Raw genomic sequence first — 18,211 nt, 5'->3', positions numbered from 1 at the left:
GCGGGCCACAACATGTGCATACTCACACACCTTTCCCAAAACCACATGGAAGCTCTTGAACCCCAGATATCCCCTTTCCAACCTATATCCCATGTGCCCCCTCACTCACGGCACCACGAGAAAGGAAGAAGGATGAACTGATTTCTGATGCTCCTGCCAGCTTTCCACAGAGAAACCCAATGGGGAAACTGCCAGAAAGTCAGAAATCACTCCTCCTCCCGCTATTTTTTTGCTTCATTCCTTTTGTCTGTTTAGGTAAGGGTAATGACCCAGTGGGCAGAGATTACGTAGTATTTATATATATAAATATACAAAAGTATGAAGGCTATTGCTTAACGCATTGTAAGCCACCCTGAGTCTCCGGAGAAGGGCGGCATATAAATCAAATATATATATATATATTTATATATATATATATATATATATATATATATATATATATATATATATATATATATATATTTGATTTATATGCCGCCCTTCTCCGGAGACTCAGGGTGGCTTACAATGCGTTAAGCAATAGCCTTCATACTTTTGTATATTTATACAAAGTCAGCTTATTGCCCCCATAAACTGGGTCCTCAATTTACCTACCTTAGAAAGGATGGAAGGCTGAGTCAACCTTGAGCCTGGGGAGATTCGAACTTAGAGTAATTGCAGACAGCTGGTGTTAATCACAATGCTATTAGTCTGCTGAGCCACCAGACCCCTATATATGTATATGTAAATATATATACCAGCAGCTATATACATATAGGAAATTCTTTAACCTCCCATTCTCTAAGGAACTATTTCTATGAATTATGTTTAGTACTCTGGTAAATATTTTTGGGTGTTTTCCATACAAAATAGAATTTTGAATTTGTTTTTAAAATCAGTGTAAGATAAATTTATTGGAACAATTGAAATCTGTTACGGCAAAGATATTATTGGCGTTCTTAGTCATGCCTTTTCTTTTTTCTTTTCTTTTCTTTTCTTTTTTTTATGGACAGAAGTTGTTTAGCCACTAGATGGACTCCTAAGTCTATATTACACTACTGGATATAGTTCTGATTACAGAAAGTTTTCCATGAGTCTTCGAGCCTTCATATGTTTTAATATGAATTCCTGCATGAAGTAAGGCATTGGACTCTGTACTCTGAACTTTTCCAACACTATCATTCCTACAATATAGATTTACTGACAGATAAGGATTTTAGAATGAAAAATGATATAATAAGGGACAGAGCATCCTGTTTTTGTTCCCTTATTATGTCAAGATTTTTTTTTTCAAATGATGAGATAAATCACATCAGAGCTGCTTCAAAATGTAGGTGGGAGATAACCTGTCTTATTCTATTGGGTGGGGGGACGAAATTACTGCACATTTATTATTATTTTTTTAAAAAAAGTTTAAATGCATTTTGCTGAGGCTGAGTTGCTTTCAGTCAAATAGAAAAAGAGTTTAAAATCCATCTTAAATTTTATCTTGTTCAAATTAAGAACTCAGATGTAGTATCTCAGCTGTTTTTAAAAAGTGCATTGTTGTCCTTTTGGATACAATTTGCAAAAGTAATGGAGGAGTTAGTGCATATCCTTTTTATAATATATTTGAGGTTTTTGAAGTTTTAGATAAAATAAAAACTTATTCTTACATATGTAACATTTGTAACTCTAACATTTTAATTGTTGAAAATCTTACTGCACAATATAACACATTGCTTCTGTTTAATATGGTAAAACATAATATGTACACATTTGTGAACTATAAATCTAAAAATTCATATATATTTTAAATGAAGTAATTATAGGAATGTTACACTGTCAATCAGTTATTCTTTTTATTTACTTGTCTAGAATTGCATACATTCAGTTGTATTGTATTTGTAAGATAGAAACAATGGATCAGCAAACTGTCCAGAAGTACTAAAATGTTGAGATAATTTTTAAAAAATCTGCCACTTCTTGACAGCAAGGTGTGTCTGTGTGTTTCTCTTACTTTTTTACTGTCATTTACACTGGAAAACTGACTTTTTAAGCTAATAGTGGTCCTGCGGAGTGATTATATAGAGGATCTGGAATCATTTACAGACCATTAGAGATTACTTAAAACCTTTACTAAAATGGATGAAATATTTATTAGCTTTTTTCTTAACTTCATGCATGAATGGAATGATACTCATATGTGTTTTCCCCCCTAACAGAGAAAAGGAGAGATCTACCAAATGGTAAGGTTTTTATTAATAACTATAACATGATAATCATTGTACATAACTGCCATCTTTAAGTGCATTTCTGAGAATGATTAGAATGCCCATATTTTCAATTGGTAATATGAATGCAACAGTGAAAAGTCACAAATTATAACAATTTTAATTTTATTCTTGCAATATAAAACATGTACTTGTATGAGAAAGTTCTAATCTTAGTCTTCCTTAACCTGTTTTCACATACTGACAATAGATTGTTATAATTCAAAATTCATTGAGAAATTTCAGTTGCTAAGTAGGAAGAAAATAAAGTATCTGAGGTTTTTGTTTTTTTTTTTGTTTTTTTTTTGTAAGAATTAATTGCATTCTACATTTACACCTTTTCACTTCTCAGCAACCTAATATTGGCACAAAATTGCAATTTATATTTTTTGACTACTTAAAAACAAAACCAATTGAAGAAACTAAGTAATGTAGCATCGAAACAATTGTGGGACGGAGGATTCTTTGTTTTCCAAAAACTGGACAGTATAGCATTTCTGTACATGGTACTTTATTGCAGCACAAGCCTTCCCCAAGAACAGTAAAGGATCACTCCACTCTTTGAGGACTTGCAAGCAGCTGTTGCCACATAAATATGTCTGTAATACACAGTCCTTTATACATAGTCTTTTAAAACTCAGTTCAAGGAAAAGTTGGCAAGGTCTATAATGTAGCATACAACCTTTGCTTTTTTCCAAAAGTTCTAGCACTAATTGGGACGAGGTGCTGTTTCAATGTGATTGTTCCTCTTCTAGTTGCTACTGAGCTCTTGGCGAACCTCCAAGCTCCAGACAAGATCCTTTACCAGTATATGCAGCTCACCATAGCTTGTGGTCCTGGCAATTGAATGAAAATCCTCTTTCCTGCTTCTAATAGCTGCCAAACTCCAGATGTTGCCTACGCTTCCCTGCAGGCACTTGCTTTCACCTTTCCTGCCATACACATCCCTCTTCCCACTCTCTTAGCATTTGCTTTTGTAAGCTCAAAAGACTGTGTGGGGCAAGGCTGCCTCTGGAGGTCAGCATGACTTTGAAAATGCCAGTGTTGATCAAGCCAGGAAGCTTGAATACTGGCTTGGATGCCTGTGACTACAGTTCTGAGGGGATTTTATTAATTTATTTTAGTAATCAAATTTATTTAGCATGAATACTTGAAGGAAGTGAGGGAGAAGATTGACTCCCCCATGACTGCAGCTATTTTGGAAAAGACCAGACAGCAACCCCAATCTCACTCCCTCAAAATAGAACTAAATTGGTATTGAATGCATTGCAGATAGTCCTTATCTTACCCTGTGAAGTGAGTTGGGCTGAGAGAGGGTGACTGGCTCATGGCTCCCAGTTGGCTTTTATGGTTAAGGCAAAACTAGAAGTTATGGTCTCCCAGTTTCTAGCCTGATGCTTTGTGACTTTCAACCTGTGCTTAGAGTTACAACTGTCACACCATCTCTGTGGCCATGTGATTGCAATTCAGACATTTGGTAACCAGCTCACATTTACAATGATTGCAGCATTTTGCAGTCATGGGATCATAATTTGTGACCTTCCCAGCTAGATTCTAACAAGCAAAATCAAATGGTGAAGCAGAATTAATCCATTTACAATCACAGTGATTCACTGCATTAAAATTAGATCCTTATTTTGATGACTCACTTAACAACCACATTGCTTGGCAACCAAAATTTCAGGCCCAATTTGGTTGTAAATCAAGGATTACCTGTAACCTATAAATTCTTCGACTTTATGTTTCCAATGCTATTGGTAAAAAAAAAAAATACTGTGTATGCAGCATTTATTGGGGTGACATTGGGGATTTAACAGAATTAGTTTTTATATTCTGGAGTTGTATCATCCATTTTCATTTTTCATGTATGTGATGGATTAGAAACAGATTCATTGTATAGAAGACTTAACCCTTTTGAAGAGCAGCTGGGGAATACCCAGGATCTCAGAAACATGACATTTTATGTTTTGAGAAAACCTGAAGATGGAGAAGATATCAACCTATTGGATATTTGTAGCTGCTGTATTGTCAAGTTGTTCAAAGGATGAAACTCATAGACATCTTTGATCTTCACTAACTTTTAGAAATGGAAAAGTGCTTATGTTGTGATGGCAGGGGTTTCTGTGTTGGATACCAACATAGCAGTGTTAGAAGTGGAAATTCCTTATATTTGTATGTTCCTTATGGACAGCCAAATTCTAATTAGAATGGTTAGTTTGTTTCATAACAGACTAAAACTTTCTGTATATAGGTTATGATATATTGATAGTGAACAGTTCGCTTAGTATTCTTTCCTAGTAATATATTGATGTAGGTCAACTAAATCGAGTGTCTAAGTTCTGGGAAAAACTGCTTAGGATTGTACCCTAAAATAAATTAGCTATTATGTGTATTCAAAATCTGTTTATAATTTCTGCATTTTAATCAAACACTCACAAGATTCATACATTGTTCTGCACTCAAGAAGTACGTTGATATCTACTATAGGAGCAATTACTAGGTCAGGGGTGTCAAACTGGCAGCCCACGGGCTGGATGCATCATGTGTAGGCCATGCCCACCCCAACTCTGATAATGGGCAAAACGTCATGTGACGGCAACGTAACACAGCAAGTTTGAAACCATGCACTAGGTGATTCAAAAATTTTGAAATACATTCTTTTGAACCTTTCTTTTATATATAATATTTCCTTGTTTTCAAACATTTTACAATGCTTTTGAATACTGAAACCAACAGATTAACAAAAGAAAGAAAAATCAATTCAAATCAAGCATACAGTCTAGTTGTATTCTTTACAGGTCCAAGTCTGCCAATGGCAACTGTTGACATCAAAAATCCAGAAATCACTACTAATAGATTTTATGGTTCACAAGTCAACAATATCTCCTATACCAAAGAGAAGAAAAAAGGAAAAGCAAAAAAGAAAAAATTGACAAAGGCAGATATTGGAACTCCAAGCAACTTCCAGTAAGAATGCCTGTTTAATTTGTTAAGATTTCACTTTTACAAAAAAAAAAAAACCACAGATGTGTTTCTTTGCATTTCAGTAGAAAAACCAATCAGTTACATAATCCTACCTGCACAGCAAGAGTTCCTTGTATTAAATGTCCTACAATAATTACTCTTCAGTGCTTCATTTAAAAATCAAAGCCTTGATGGCTTATGTAGTTAGTGTTAGTATAACACTAAAAAGTGTTAGTATAAGAAAACACTATATTGAATCCACAGAAAGAAAGTGGAACAAAGAAGAGTGATGAACTCTAATAGAAGATAAAACCAGTACAGTATTAAATTATATGTCTTTCTTTGAAAGCAATTCTATGTATAGTGCTTCCCTTCCTTCCGTTGAGAGCCTCAGCATTTGCTAATTTTAGGGAGGATGAATATCAAGGTGATGGTATCTGATGAATTTATGGTTTGATTACTCCTGTCAAGAAAATTCTGAGCCATTTTTGGAGTCTGTAGAATTAAGTATAGAATTCATTTCATTATTATGTTAACATTTTCCATTTTTTTCTTAGATCAGGAAAATAATTATAGCATCTGTTTATCACTTTGCCAGTTATTTACTATATTGCAGTTGTCTTAACCTCATGTATCTAAAGCTTTCTTCTTCCTTGTTTCAGACACATTGGCCATGTTGGCTGGGACCCAAACACAGGTTTTGATGTAAGTAAGCATGGTGAAGATTTAAGTTAGTCTAATATGAAACTTAATTTCTCTGACTACTAATTCATTAGATGGACAGTCCTGTTGTTCTAGAACAAAAATAGAAAAGTAGTTTAACTGTGATCCGTGTATTTGGGTTGCAGTCTTCAACAATTTAACCCAAATTTATTTATTTCACAATTTAAAAAAATATCAGAGATTCATGTGTCTCAGAGATTTCAACCTTGTTCACTTATTTGGAATTCAGTAATTTGTGGGACATTTTTATACAAATTATGTCTCATTTAGTCACAAGAATGAATTTACAATTATCTCTGATAATATTTCCTGTAGGTTAACAATTTGGATCCAGAACTGAAAAACCTATTTGATATGTGTGGAATTTCAGAGGCTCAGCTGAAAGACAAAGAAACTTCCAAGGCTATATATGATTTTATTGAAAAAACAGGAGGAGTAGAAGCAATTAAAAATGAATTGCGTAGACAAGGTGAGTTTTCTCTTATTCATGCAGACTATTGATTATGCTTTTTAATCTCTACAGAAGATTTAGAATATTTAAATAGGGTAATTTAAAAAGTGCTCTGTTGATTTAAAAGTATATTTGCGCATTTGTTAAAATACAATTATAATACTAAGCCACACTTGCAAATATATCACTTTATACTACAGAGAATGTTTTCTATTATTTGAGCCATAAACTGTAGCCTATAACATATTGCTACAATTCATTTCAACAAACATCTTGATATTTCCCCAGTGGAACAACAAAGTCAAAAATAAGAATTCAAATTTTAAAATATACCAAGTAATGTAAAAACTTCTATACATCTTCATTCAATTATCATCATCATCAAATGTCTCTAATGGTTGAATATAATTTTTTTGGAGGACAAATAATAATTATAATATATTAGTAATAGTAGTAATATAATATTACAATACTTAACATTGTATGAGCACTGAATACATAAATACTTTATCATGCTAGAGTGAGGGTCATGCAGTATAGTATCAGTCTCATTTGGTTGAATATAAGATATGAGGGAACGTGTTAGACTTTATTATTATTTATCCCCCATTATTAACTTCAGTGAAAGTTAATATATGCTACATTTATAATTTAGGCCCACCACGCTGCAGTGGTATGTATGAATTCCGGTCTTTTTAGTTTTCATATACCTTTTTACTTAATAGGAAGACAATTCCTCCCCCCAAAATAATTAATTATGAATTAATAGTGTATACATTTGTTAGAGAGAGAGAAAGAATTAGCTTATATTTTCTGAGGAGTATAGAATACTCTTGTCAAAATAGGTGGTGGCTGCATTCATCACTATTATGAAGGGTGAATGTCTAAGTGGATGGAAGGGAAGGTTTGCTTTCCCTATTCAGTTATCTTTCCCCTTTCTTCATGTCAGTCCAGTCTCTCTTACCCTCTAGCCACATTAGTTGCTATTTTTTTCACATTTTTGATGGTAGAAAAGAAGGAAACGTAGTTTATATATGACCTTGTATATTCCTGTGTGAAAGAGAATGATTGATGCATCCACTTGGAATCCAGTTTGTTTTATAAATGGAATACCTTTTTCAGGGGGAATTAGCTTGGATTAATTAGTTTGGTTTGGGGTCCCTCCCAAGTTCCATCCACCCAATTTTGCCTTTTTTTAAAAGTGTGGATTCTGATAACATATTTGTCAAAACATATATATGTGCATATACCCATATAAACACATGTTTTGGTGGCAGGAAAGCTCCATGATATTTTCAGCTGTAATTGGCAATCTCCATTTGGAAAGGTGAGGAAGCATGGTACACAATCTTTTGTCTGGATTCATAGGGATGTCTCTGTCCATTCTTCTTTCAGAGTTGTCTTCCTTTTGGGTAAACATGGTATTAGCATTTAAGTTCCAGCTATGATTTGTATACATAACTATGCTAGGCACAGTGACATTCTAATTAATCTTGCTAAGGATACTAACTGACTTATCTCAATACTTCTCCAATTCAGTATTTGCAGACTATGTGTAAGTCTTGTGTAATAAGAAATGATCACGGCTTGAATGTTTGTATCTTGCGGTCTTGATTAAACTATCTTGTGTAACTGATTTTTCTGATGTGTTTATATGCATTCTAATAGCAAGCCCCTCTACTTACGACAATCAATACTAGTCGTAGCTGAATGAAATGCATTTACCAATATAACTTTGTGACCAAACTGTTTAGTATGTGCTCTGGACCCGGTAGTGGTGGGGATTGTGTATTAAAAAATGAGTGTAAAATATGTGCAAATTTGCTTAGGTTTTTCACTATTCTAACTCTTCTGAAATTATAAGTAGCAAAGAAGATGATAATGAAGCTTCACATTATGTCTTGCATTTTGCCTGTGCACTTCCTTGCTTTAACTACTTGGAGTTTTCTGCATATCTTACCCAAACTGATCCTTTTAGCTTCCAAGTTATGGTAATTTACTGGATCTTATCTTTGAGCTATAACAGAACATATTCCAGTGCTTCAATTGATCATTTTCTGGGGCTGGAGATATAGTGATATGTATTTTGTCTTTTGTTTTAAATTTTATTATGCTTTACATTTTTTCAGTATGACAAATAGGTAATTCTTTTTCAAAACAAATAAATTATGAATATTCAACCTCTCCATAGATAAAAACATTGGCAGCAGGATGTAACATTTAAGTAAAAATATTGCCCATTGAATATATTTACTAGATATTAAAATAAAAGTTCATGTTGTTATAAGTGGTGAAAATAGTATTATCTCTTTTTAACAGATTGCACCAATAAATGTGAGTGGCAGAAAGTTAAACACAATTTAAGAGCATCTTCAGGGAGTATGTGAAGTATGGATGAATGCTTTTTAAATAATTGGTGTATTTTGAATACTGTCAGTCTTGGTGTCAGAGAGCTGTCTCATAGTGAATAAATACTCTTCTGTGTCTTTCAATTGTTTTTGTTTTCAGCTCCACCTCCACCTCCACCATCTAGAGGCGGTCCACCTCCTCCTCCACCACCACCACATAGCTCAGGCCCCCCTCCTCCTCCTGCTAGGGGAAGAGGAGCCCCTCCCCCACCTCCTTCGAGAGCTCCAATAACAGCACCTCCTCCCCCACCTCCTTCTAGACCTGGTACTATAGTGCCACCACCTCCACCAAACAGGATATATCCTCCTCCACCACCACTTCATTCTTCTGCCCCTTCTGCCCCCCCTCCTCCCCCTCCTCCCCCATTAGGTAGTGGACCTCCACCACCACCACCACCACCACCACCTCCTGGTCCTCCTCCTCCACCTGGTCTTCCATTAGAGGTTGACCATCAGGTTCCAGCTCCTTCAGCAAATAAAGCAGCTCTTTTAGATCAAATAAGAGAAGGTGCCCAATTAAAAAAAGTAGAACAAAACAGTAGTCGTCCAGTCTCCTGTACCGGAAGAGATGCACTACTTGATCAAATACGACAAGGTATACAGCTGAAGTCGGTGAGTATCATTCTTTCTGGCTTCAAATTTCCTGATTATTTTTAAAGCCATTTTCCTCTATAGGCAGCCCTCGACTTACAATAGCAATTGGACTAAAAATGTGGTTGCAAAGCACGACTGCATCACTTAGCACTTGCAATCTTGCAGTCCTGACTGTTGTTACTAACCAAATCCCAAAGTAGTTAGACAAGACAACTTCCTGCAGGCTTCCCACAAGAAGAGGGGAAGTCAGCAGGAAGTGACAAGTCCTAGATAGACAGATAAGTGGCTGCTGCTGGGTGGGGGAGGGTGTGATGTGTGATGGGTGTGGATCAGGGAGATTGCAGGCAGATGCAAGAGTGTTTGCAAGCTTTTGAAATTTGATGATTGGTTATTATTTCCAAATTATTGGACAAAAATCTAATGCCTCTAAAATAAACCAATAATGAAAGAAAATGGGAAGATATAGCAGGGAAGATTTCCACAAACAAAACAAAATCATCTTATATACTGTACCTTCTACAAATATATTTGAATAATAACTAAATGAATTTGCCAAATAAGTAAGAGTTGTCCTTTCTGTGCTCTAGATGTTAAGTTTTGAAGTTCATTGTTCATCTTCCCCTGTTCAACTGATCTTTTCTCTAGTAGTCTTTTTAAGAGAGCTTATTTTTTTCAAAGAAGGTTCATTTTGGAGCTTTTTTCAGGGTTGCTGATGTTTGATACTTGTTTTATCTTTATGTACAAAAATCTGCATCCCAAATATCAAAAACTATTACTTTGGAAGTCTAAAATGTAGTTGATTTTAAACCTAATGCTTTTATCAGCCTGTTTTTTTTTTGTTTTTTTGTTTTTTTTTTAGAACGTCTCATATTTTACCACCTGTCAGACTTTAAGCATAAAATCTGGCTGAGTGACTTTGGTCCAGTCTTTCTTTCTCTCTCTCCCCCTTGTCTCTCTCTCCCCCCCCCCAAACTACCTCACAGGGTTTTTGTAGGGAAAATAGGAGGAAAAAGGGACATTAGATATGTTCACCCTCTTGAGTTATTTATAAAAATAATGAAGGATATATAAAAAATATATATTTCAGGCTTCTGAAAATAAATGATATATGTGCTGTTGTATTCATTCTTATATATTTAATGTTGCCTAAGGTATCTGATGGCCAAGAGTCTGTACCAACTACACCTGCACCTACATCAGGTATTGTGGGTGCACTAATGGAAGTTATGCAGAAAAGGAGCAAAGCCATTCATTCTTCAGGTAGGTCAGGAAATCAATATTTGATTTACTCCAATGCCATCAAGTAGGAAATAACTTTTTAGCTTTTATCTCTGCAGCAGTACTAGGTGCTCAGCATCTTCTGAAGCAAATTCTAATCTGTTTTATTCTCTTTGAGAAGTTTCATGAAAGGAATAACCTTTTAGCTTCGTGTCATTAAGATCCATTAAGCTGAATGTTTAAAGAAATGGTTTAAGAGTGAATGACAAAGTTCTGGCTTATGGAGATCCCAACAATAGGTCTCCAAACTAAACAATCAAACAAAGGCTTAGACATTTTGATTAGTTTTGCTCTGTCAGCTCTTCGGAAGGAAGGAAGGAAAGAAGGAAGGAAGGACGGAATCAGGACATTCTGTTTTTGAAATGAAAATAAAACATTACATAAGAGGAAATGTAAAGAGAAATGATGACTCAGGAAATAGGTTTCCTTTTCTTGAGTAACCTGTTGGCCAGAAATCATTGATTAGATTGACAAATGATTAAGAGATGCTCATAAATCTAGTGAGCTCAGTCTCCAGCTTTGGGATATATTTGTCAATGCACAAGTACTTAGCCAAACATTAAAATTTAATTAAGATTATCTCCTTTTTACATAATGAATAATTTATCACTTTAGCAGTCAGATTAACTCGATGACCCTTTTTAACAACAAATTTAAACTTTTTACTCATGGCCGTGAATTTTCACCTGTGCTTTCCTTTTTCACAATCAAAACTGAGAAAACACTTCTAAAACCGGAATCTCATACTTTGATCAATTAAACTTAAATTCAACCCAACAAGTTGACAGAGAATCACTGAAATAGTAGGGCAATTCTGAACCCAAAACAACTTCTTCATTAAGGCCTTCACTTATAAATTAGAAGTCAAGTTTGTGCCTTTAGTGTGTGATTGTTTCATCTAACACCTAGATCCTAATTTGCATAGACATTTACCTTTAACGGTACAAATGCTGGTTAATTGATACGCATCATAATAAATTTACCAATAATTGTCTTAAGTTATTAAGACTTTTAAGTTTTCTTTCCAAATAACTATTTTTGTATCTACAGATGAAGATGAGGATGAAGATGATGAAGAAGACTTTGAAGATGATGATGAGTGGGATGACTGATCAATATATTATATCTTATATATATTTTTACGGTGAAATACTAAACTTTCTGTCTATGGATTCTGTAAAATTATCATGTAAATGTTTTACCAATTTACTGTATATTTTTGTTGCCTTTTGCTTTTTTATTAATCTGTGCAATACCTCATTTAATCTGTAAAGGTTTGTCATCCTATACAAGGCTACTCCCTTCTTAATATGTAAAAGTTTACATCGGATGCCTAGTGTACATGTGAATACTTTCCATTCCATCAATAAGGGAGTTTTAACGTAATCTGTGAGATTGACAAACACACCTTAAATGTATTTAGTTATAATTGCAAGAAGGAAAACACTATTTTCATACCCTACTTTTTCTGTATCTAGATTTTCTTATTAAAACCTAATATAGCACTACATACTTTAAGCAATGCAGCTCCTAGTTTTAGCCTCTTCATCTGGGAAACTCTGCTTCATGGATGAGGCTGATAAAATGAAGAGCATTTCAATTCATAACACTACCATTCAGATTTAGTCTTCAAGCTGTAAAGCAATCACTAGAAAAATTAAGTGATCATGAAAATTTTCCCTGATCCAGAGCATTGTTGCCTATATCAGAGCTTTGATACCTGAATGCTGAATTTAAGAATAGACTTTTTGGTCAATAAATCTGATAGAAACCACCTTTGTGACTTTTCCCAACTGTCGTTCATGACAAAGAGGAGTTTTGGCAACTGCTGCAGTCGTTATTTATTTTTATATAAGGTTTTTTACTGAAGGGCTGTAGTTGATGTTTGCTTTGAATAATAATGGTTGTAAATTATTTTTTTTTAATGTAGGGCATTGGTATGCTAATAAATGAACTTAAGTAGTGTAACTCTGCAGTTTTCATGGATTATGGGACATGTCAACACAGTTAGACACTGGATCCTATAACTAAAATAAATAAAGATGGAGCCTTAAACCTATACTTGATTGATTGTGACAACACTAGATGATAAATACTGTTGCTAGAAGGCCAATGAGCATCTGGCTGTGTTTCTATTTTTCTGAACTTGGCCTCTATTTGTGTTATCCAGATCAGTGGGTGGGCAATCTTCCATCAAATACAGTATTTCTCATGGGCTCCTATGGCTATTCAAGCATGTGGGTCACTGTTGCCTTGTTTCCTTTTGACACTAAATTTCTAGACTTCAAAGCAAGAGTAAACAGAGCTAATTGAACTATTTATCTTTTGCTTTGAGGGGGAGAGATTCACTACTATAAGGTTTATAAGCCACTGTTTTTTATATATACCAAATTTGCACATTGCAGTATTTCACTAGAAATAAGGGATATGGTCTTAAAAGTTGGGTGGTCCTGCGTTTGGAATTGCATTCCAATACATGATGGGAAAATTTGAGTTTTTATTTTAATTTTTCATCTTTACTAGGAGACTTACTGTTTGGACTATCTGCTTATTTTTCATGCAGTATTGCATTTAAGATAAGCTTTATCAATGCTAATACTCTACTCTCAGTAAGAATACACTTAATAAATGCAGAAGGTTTCAAGTGAGACATACTTGGAGTACAATTAATCCCTGCTTGCTTCCTTCTTCATTTTTCTTCTATCCATGACATATTGGATGGAATTATCTTTATTAAAATCCAGTGTTGGCCTGATCTTGGCAGGCTGGACCTGCATGATTTGGCCTGGACGTTTAATGCAATTATAATGTATGTCTAGTATTTGGATTTTTAATTCTGTAAGAAGGATGGGATTTAAAGAGTATGTTGATGAAAGAAGAAGTGATAAGCAGAAGTTTATTCCAAAGGGAATAACTTTAATTTGATGCAAACAACTTGGAAAGGAACATTTTCAAAGTATCTTCATTTCAGTTGTATCTCTGGCGCTGCTTTGTGCTAGAACAACTTTTCAGTTAGCATTGCTGCTAGTGGGCTTGAGGATTGTGAGTATGTAATGATGCTATGAAGATGGGTTAAAAGTTATGCACATGACAGAAAATGTTAATCGCCTACAGAACAGCCTGTAGGCTTTCTGCTCTAGTTTCATAGAGGGGCATTTAAAGAGTTGATATTGCTCAATTGGTCTTCAGCAATATTACTTGTAAATTAAGCACATGCTTCTAAAGTTGGAAGAGTTTGAAAAGAGATACTATTTTGAGGATACTTGTATAATCCATTAATCACTTACCCAATACTTCCCCCCCTATAGAAAGTATATCTACGTTATTGCACAAACATTCAACTGTTTTGCTTTCAATAGCATATTGTATGGTTTTAATTTAAAGCATGACCGCAGTTACAATTAGATTTAAGGTCACAGCTGCATGTTTCTACTTTCTTGCTCTCGGTGTGGGCAGGAGGCAATGTTTCTTCTCATTGAATCACTACTGCTAATTCTTGCAGCCAGGGCAGCCTTTTGCATCAGTTAAATTGACTGTCCGTGTAGCCTTGCCAAGTAGTGAATGAGCCTGAGGACTGTCTCTAAACATTGCGCTTAGACAATAGCATCTAGCGACTTGTACTCTGAAAACATCTCAATCATTCAGTTTTCCATTTCATCAAATTGAACTTCTCGGTATGTGAATTTTCTTTTTGGCTCTTCTTTTTCCTCTTCTTTGGAAATGTACAGTGAATAGGATGTTGCACTGGTGGCAATTCATCATGAAGCATAATAAAATTAATTTGTCTCAGTTTAATAGTATGGTGTGACTTTTATGACTTCACTTAAAGGGTGGATTGAAATTGATTGTGTTGATCAGAAATTGTTCCAGATATTTCCTTGACTTCAACAAATAACTTACATATGTCTATAGCATTATAATGGGCTAATTAAGATGACTGGCAGTATATAAATGTTCTGATACTTCTTCCTAAAATTTTCGAAGGGAAAACATGGCAAACGAGGGATACCCTTCTCTTCCCTCCCCCCCCCTCAAAAAAAGCTGATTCAGCAGGACTCTTCTGCTCCCCATTCTCACCCTAGGACCATTGCCATCGGATGCCGAATAAGATAAGACAATGTCATTTTTTTTCTGTGAACACACTGGCACACATTAGAAAATGAAATTCTATAGAAAGGATCCAGATTACTTTATTTCATAGTAAATAAGTATCCAACAAACATTTAAAAACAATTATTCATTTTGTTTATAGCATGCTAGGGAAATATTTATAATACTAATTCTCTTAATAATAGTAATGACAATATAAATGACAGATTATTGGACTAGAATTCTCAGAATCATCAATGAAATTAGACGTACTGATTTAGAATTCTTGAGGCTGAAAACCAACGCATACAAAGTGACTGGTTGAAGAAGTCTAGCCTTAAACCAGTGATTCTTAAACGGGGGGGTTATTAGAGTGAAACACTGGGGTCTCACTCTCCCTTTACCACTTCTGAACAACAGCAGAATGGAGGCCATTAAAATGGGGGGGGGGAGAGTGTCATTCCAAACAGTAAAGTATGGAAGCTAACTGAATGTTTCTTCCAAATAAGCCACTGCAATCTGCAATTACTATAATTACTAGCAGGCAGGTTTTTTTCAAGAGTAGAAGGAACAGCTGAAATAGGATTAAAAATTACATGCTGAAAAGGATTCCACTAAGACTGATTAAATTCAAATCCTTAATATTAAATAAAAATATTTAAAGAGTTTCAAAATCTGATATCTTTAATAGAGTTCAATATACAATATTCAAATGATTTCCTTGCAATGGCTTGTGTGGCAGTTGTGCCCATTTTTGGATTAGCAGGCCCTGCCTGTAATCACTCATATCCTAATACCTTCAAATTAGATTACTGCAATATACTTTACATGGTGAAGTCTGGGCACTTATGTGTGCTCCCAGAACAGCTTTTATTACACCTGAGCTCCATGAGCTGCATTGGTTGCCAGTTTGTTTCTGGGTCCAATTCATGGTACTGGTTTTAACCGTTAAAGCTCTTCATGGGATGCGGCTGGGCTACTAAGGAACCGCCTCCTGATTTACATCAGCCTGACCCATTGGAGAAGGCATGCTTACCATTAGCTAATAATCTACATTTGGTGGGTCCCAGTGCCTTTTCTGCTGTGGCCCCCACCTTATGAAACATCCATCCCTTCACAATTAGATTGGTCCCATCCCTTTTGATATACTGAAAAGCCCTGCAGACCTGATTAGGCACTCCAGGAACTGTAGTGGAACTGGAAACTTGTCTAGATGGCTTCTTCATTAAGGGACCATTTTTTATTCCCCCTTCACCAATGGTTTGTATTTTTGGTTTTTATATTTGTATTTGTTATCTATTTTCTGTTTTTTTTATTGTACACCACCCAAAGTCGCCTTCGGTGAGATAACCATACAAATTTAATTAATCAACAAACTGCATGGAGAAATATTTCTTCCCCTTGGTCTTCTTCACTGTGATATACAAACAGCACCTACTGCAAAAATTTTGAGGAGTCAAAGGAGCATTAACTCCATGAAGAATGTATGGGCATGTATGCAGGTAGTCCTTTGGATCACAATTTGGACAATAATTTCTGTTGTTAAGCAAGGCAATTATTGAGTTGCACCTGATTTTTTGCCATGGTTGTTAAGCAAATCATATGGTCATTAAGTGAATCCAGCTTCCCCTGTTGACTGCTTGTTGAAAGCCAGCTGGGAAAATTGCAAATGATGATCATAATACCTTGGAACGCCGCATCCTTCATAAACATGTTGATCACCAATGTCCAAATTTTGATCATGTGACCATAGAGATGCTGCAATAATCATGACGGGACTGGTTATAGGTCCCTTTTATCAATGCTATTGTAACTTCAAATAGTTGCTAAATGAATAGTTGTAAGTCAGGGACTACCTGTATATCTCGTACTTTTCATTTCTCAACATATAACTTGGGGAATGATCTGACAATGCAAATTATTTTGCTTAATATCAACCTTTAGAAGTATGGTACTTATTTCAAAAGAACATTGGAATGGTAAATAGGAGGAAATGGAGAAAAAATAATAAAAGTTCTATATGGCATCCTTCATTTTAAACACGAAGTACAAGAATTCTGCAGTATTCCTTTATTTCTGTAAATGAAAGTAGTAATTGTGTCTGTTTCTTCACTGCAAGTTACATGAACTTACAGAATACAACATAGAGTTGCTTATTTTCTATTCCATATCTCCTTTTTAATGGGCTTGTAGTAACTACCTTAACTTCGTATTGATTAATAGACTACTTTGGGAGTCATTCCAGTTGGAGAAGTAAAAAAAAAAGCTGTAAAGCTAATATATTAGAAGCCAAAATGAACTGGTATCCTGGTCTCCCTGTTAATATTTTATGTAAAATGAACACAGTAATTATTTGAAATGTAAAGTTGCTGATCTGCAAGTTACTGATAGTTTGCAAGATTTGGTTACAGTTTATTTTCCAGTGTTAGTGCCATATACTGTGAACCCCACGTAAGCATCAGGAAAGGCATCCAGCCAGTAAACGCTCAGCTCTATCAACTGAGCTTTATCCATCAAATTAAGGGACTACAGGATCATAAAAAGAAAAAAAGTGGAATAAATGAAAAACGTCTACAGTAAAGTAAACTTAGTGTAATTATTTTAAATCAACATCAACACCATTGTCTGTCCACCAGGTCTCTTCCACATGTTTCCAACTAAATACGGTCCTGAGCTTTCTTTTGCCAATTGGGTCCACAATACCTGCTGATATCATTGATCCATCTTGTTTTAGGTCCCTTTCCTGGATGCTTTTTATCAAGTGGGATCCATTCTATGACTGCCTTGGTCCACCTGCCATCAGTTCTTGCTATATGACCAGCCCATCTCCATTTCAATTCTTTTACTCTCTTGATGATATCGTATCGTTTGTTCTCTAATCCATGTGCAGGACTTTCTATCTTGTCTTGTAATCCCAAGCATGTATCTTTTCATGGCTCTTTGCACCAATCAAAGCTTTTGTATCAATTGTGAGGTTCATATCCATGTTTCACCAGCATACGTTAGAGCAGGTAGCATAACTGATCAAAAACTTTTCAGACATAGAGGTTGTTCTTGAAAATTATGCTTAGCTTGCTGAATGCCTCCCAACCATATTTAACAAGCAATTCAATTTTCTTTATTATATCATCTTCCATTGAGATCTGCCGGCCAAGTTATATATAGTGGTCTTCTATGTCTAATTCTTCTCCAGTTATAAACATTTTTCTTTGGTGAATTTATGAAACATAACATGGCTCTTTGTCAGGTTTATTTTTAAGCCAAATGGTTCTGCTTCGTGCAGCTCTTGTATGTATCTTTGTAGTTCTGGGTCTTGTAGGAAGAGAACAACATCATCACCAGGCTCAAGGTTGACTCAGCCTTCCATCCTTCCGGCGTAGGTAAAATGTCCCAAATTGTTGGGGGCAATATGCTGACTCTGTAAACCGCTTAGAGAGGGCTCTAAAGCACTGTAAAGCGGTATATAAGTCTAA

General features: G+C 35.2%; 1 protein-coding gene across 1 annotated transcript in view; it reads left to right on the top strand.

Moving 5' to 3' along the window:
* Nucleotides 1-14,444, top strand: part of WASL (WASP like actin nucleation promoting factor) — a 29,180-nt gene extending 14,736 nt beyond the window's left edge. Inside the window, exons 5-11 of the mRNA XM_087874203.1 lie at nucleotides 2,184-2,207; nucleotides 5,030-5,198; nucleotides 5,858-5,900; nucleotides 6,234-6,387; nucleotides 8,878-9,389; nucleotides 10,523-10,631; nucleotides 11,700-14,444. Of these exons, the coding sequence (XP_087730329.1) occupies nucleotides 2,184-2,207; nucleotides 5,030-5,198; nucleotides 5,858-5,900; nucleotides 6,234-6,387; nucleotides 8,878-9,389; nucleotides 10,523-10,631; nucleotides 11,700-11,761 (1,073 nt within the window). The 3' untranslated portion in view covers nucleotides 11,762-14,444. The remainder of the gene's footprint in view (nucleotides 1-2,183; nucleotides 2,208-5,029; nucleotides 5,199-5,857; nucleotides 5,901-6,233; nucleotides 6,388-8,877; nucleotides 9,390-10,522; nucleotides 10,632-11,699) is intronic.
* Nucleotides 14,445-18,211: the final 3,767 nt, after the last annotated feature.

The sequence above is a fragment of the Pantherophis guttatus genome, chromosome 7, assembly GCF_059756535.1.
Source record: "Pantherophis guttatus breed Tessera chromosome 7, ASM5975653v1, whole genome shotgun sequence".
NCBI classification, from domain to species: domain Eukaryota; kingdom Metazoa; phylum Chordata; class Lepidosauria; order Squamata; family Colubridae; genus Pantherophis; species Pantherophis guttatus.
The sequence above is the reverse complement of the archived record's forward strand: the minus strand, read 5'-3'. Positions and strand labels throughout refer to the sequence as shown.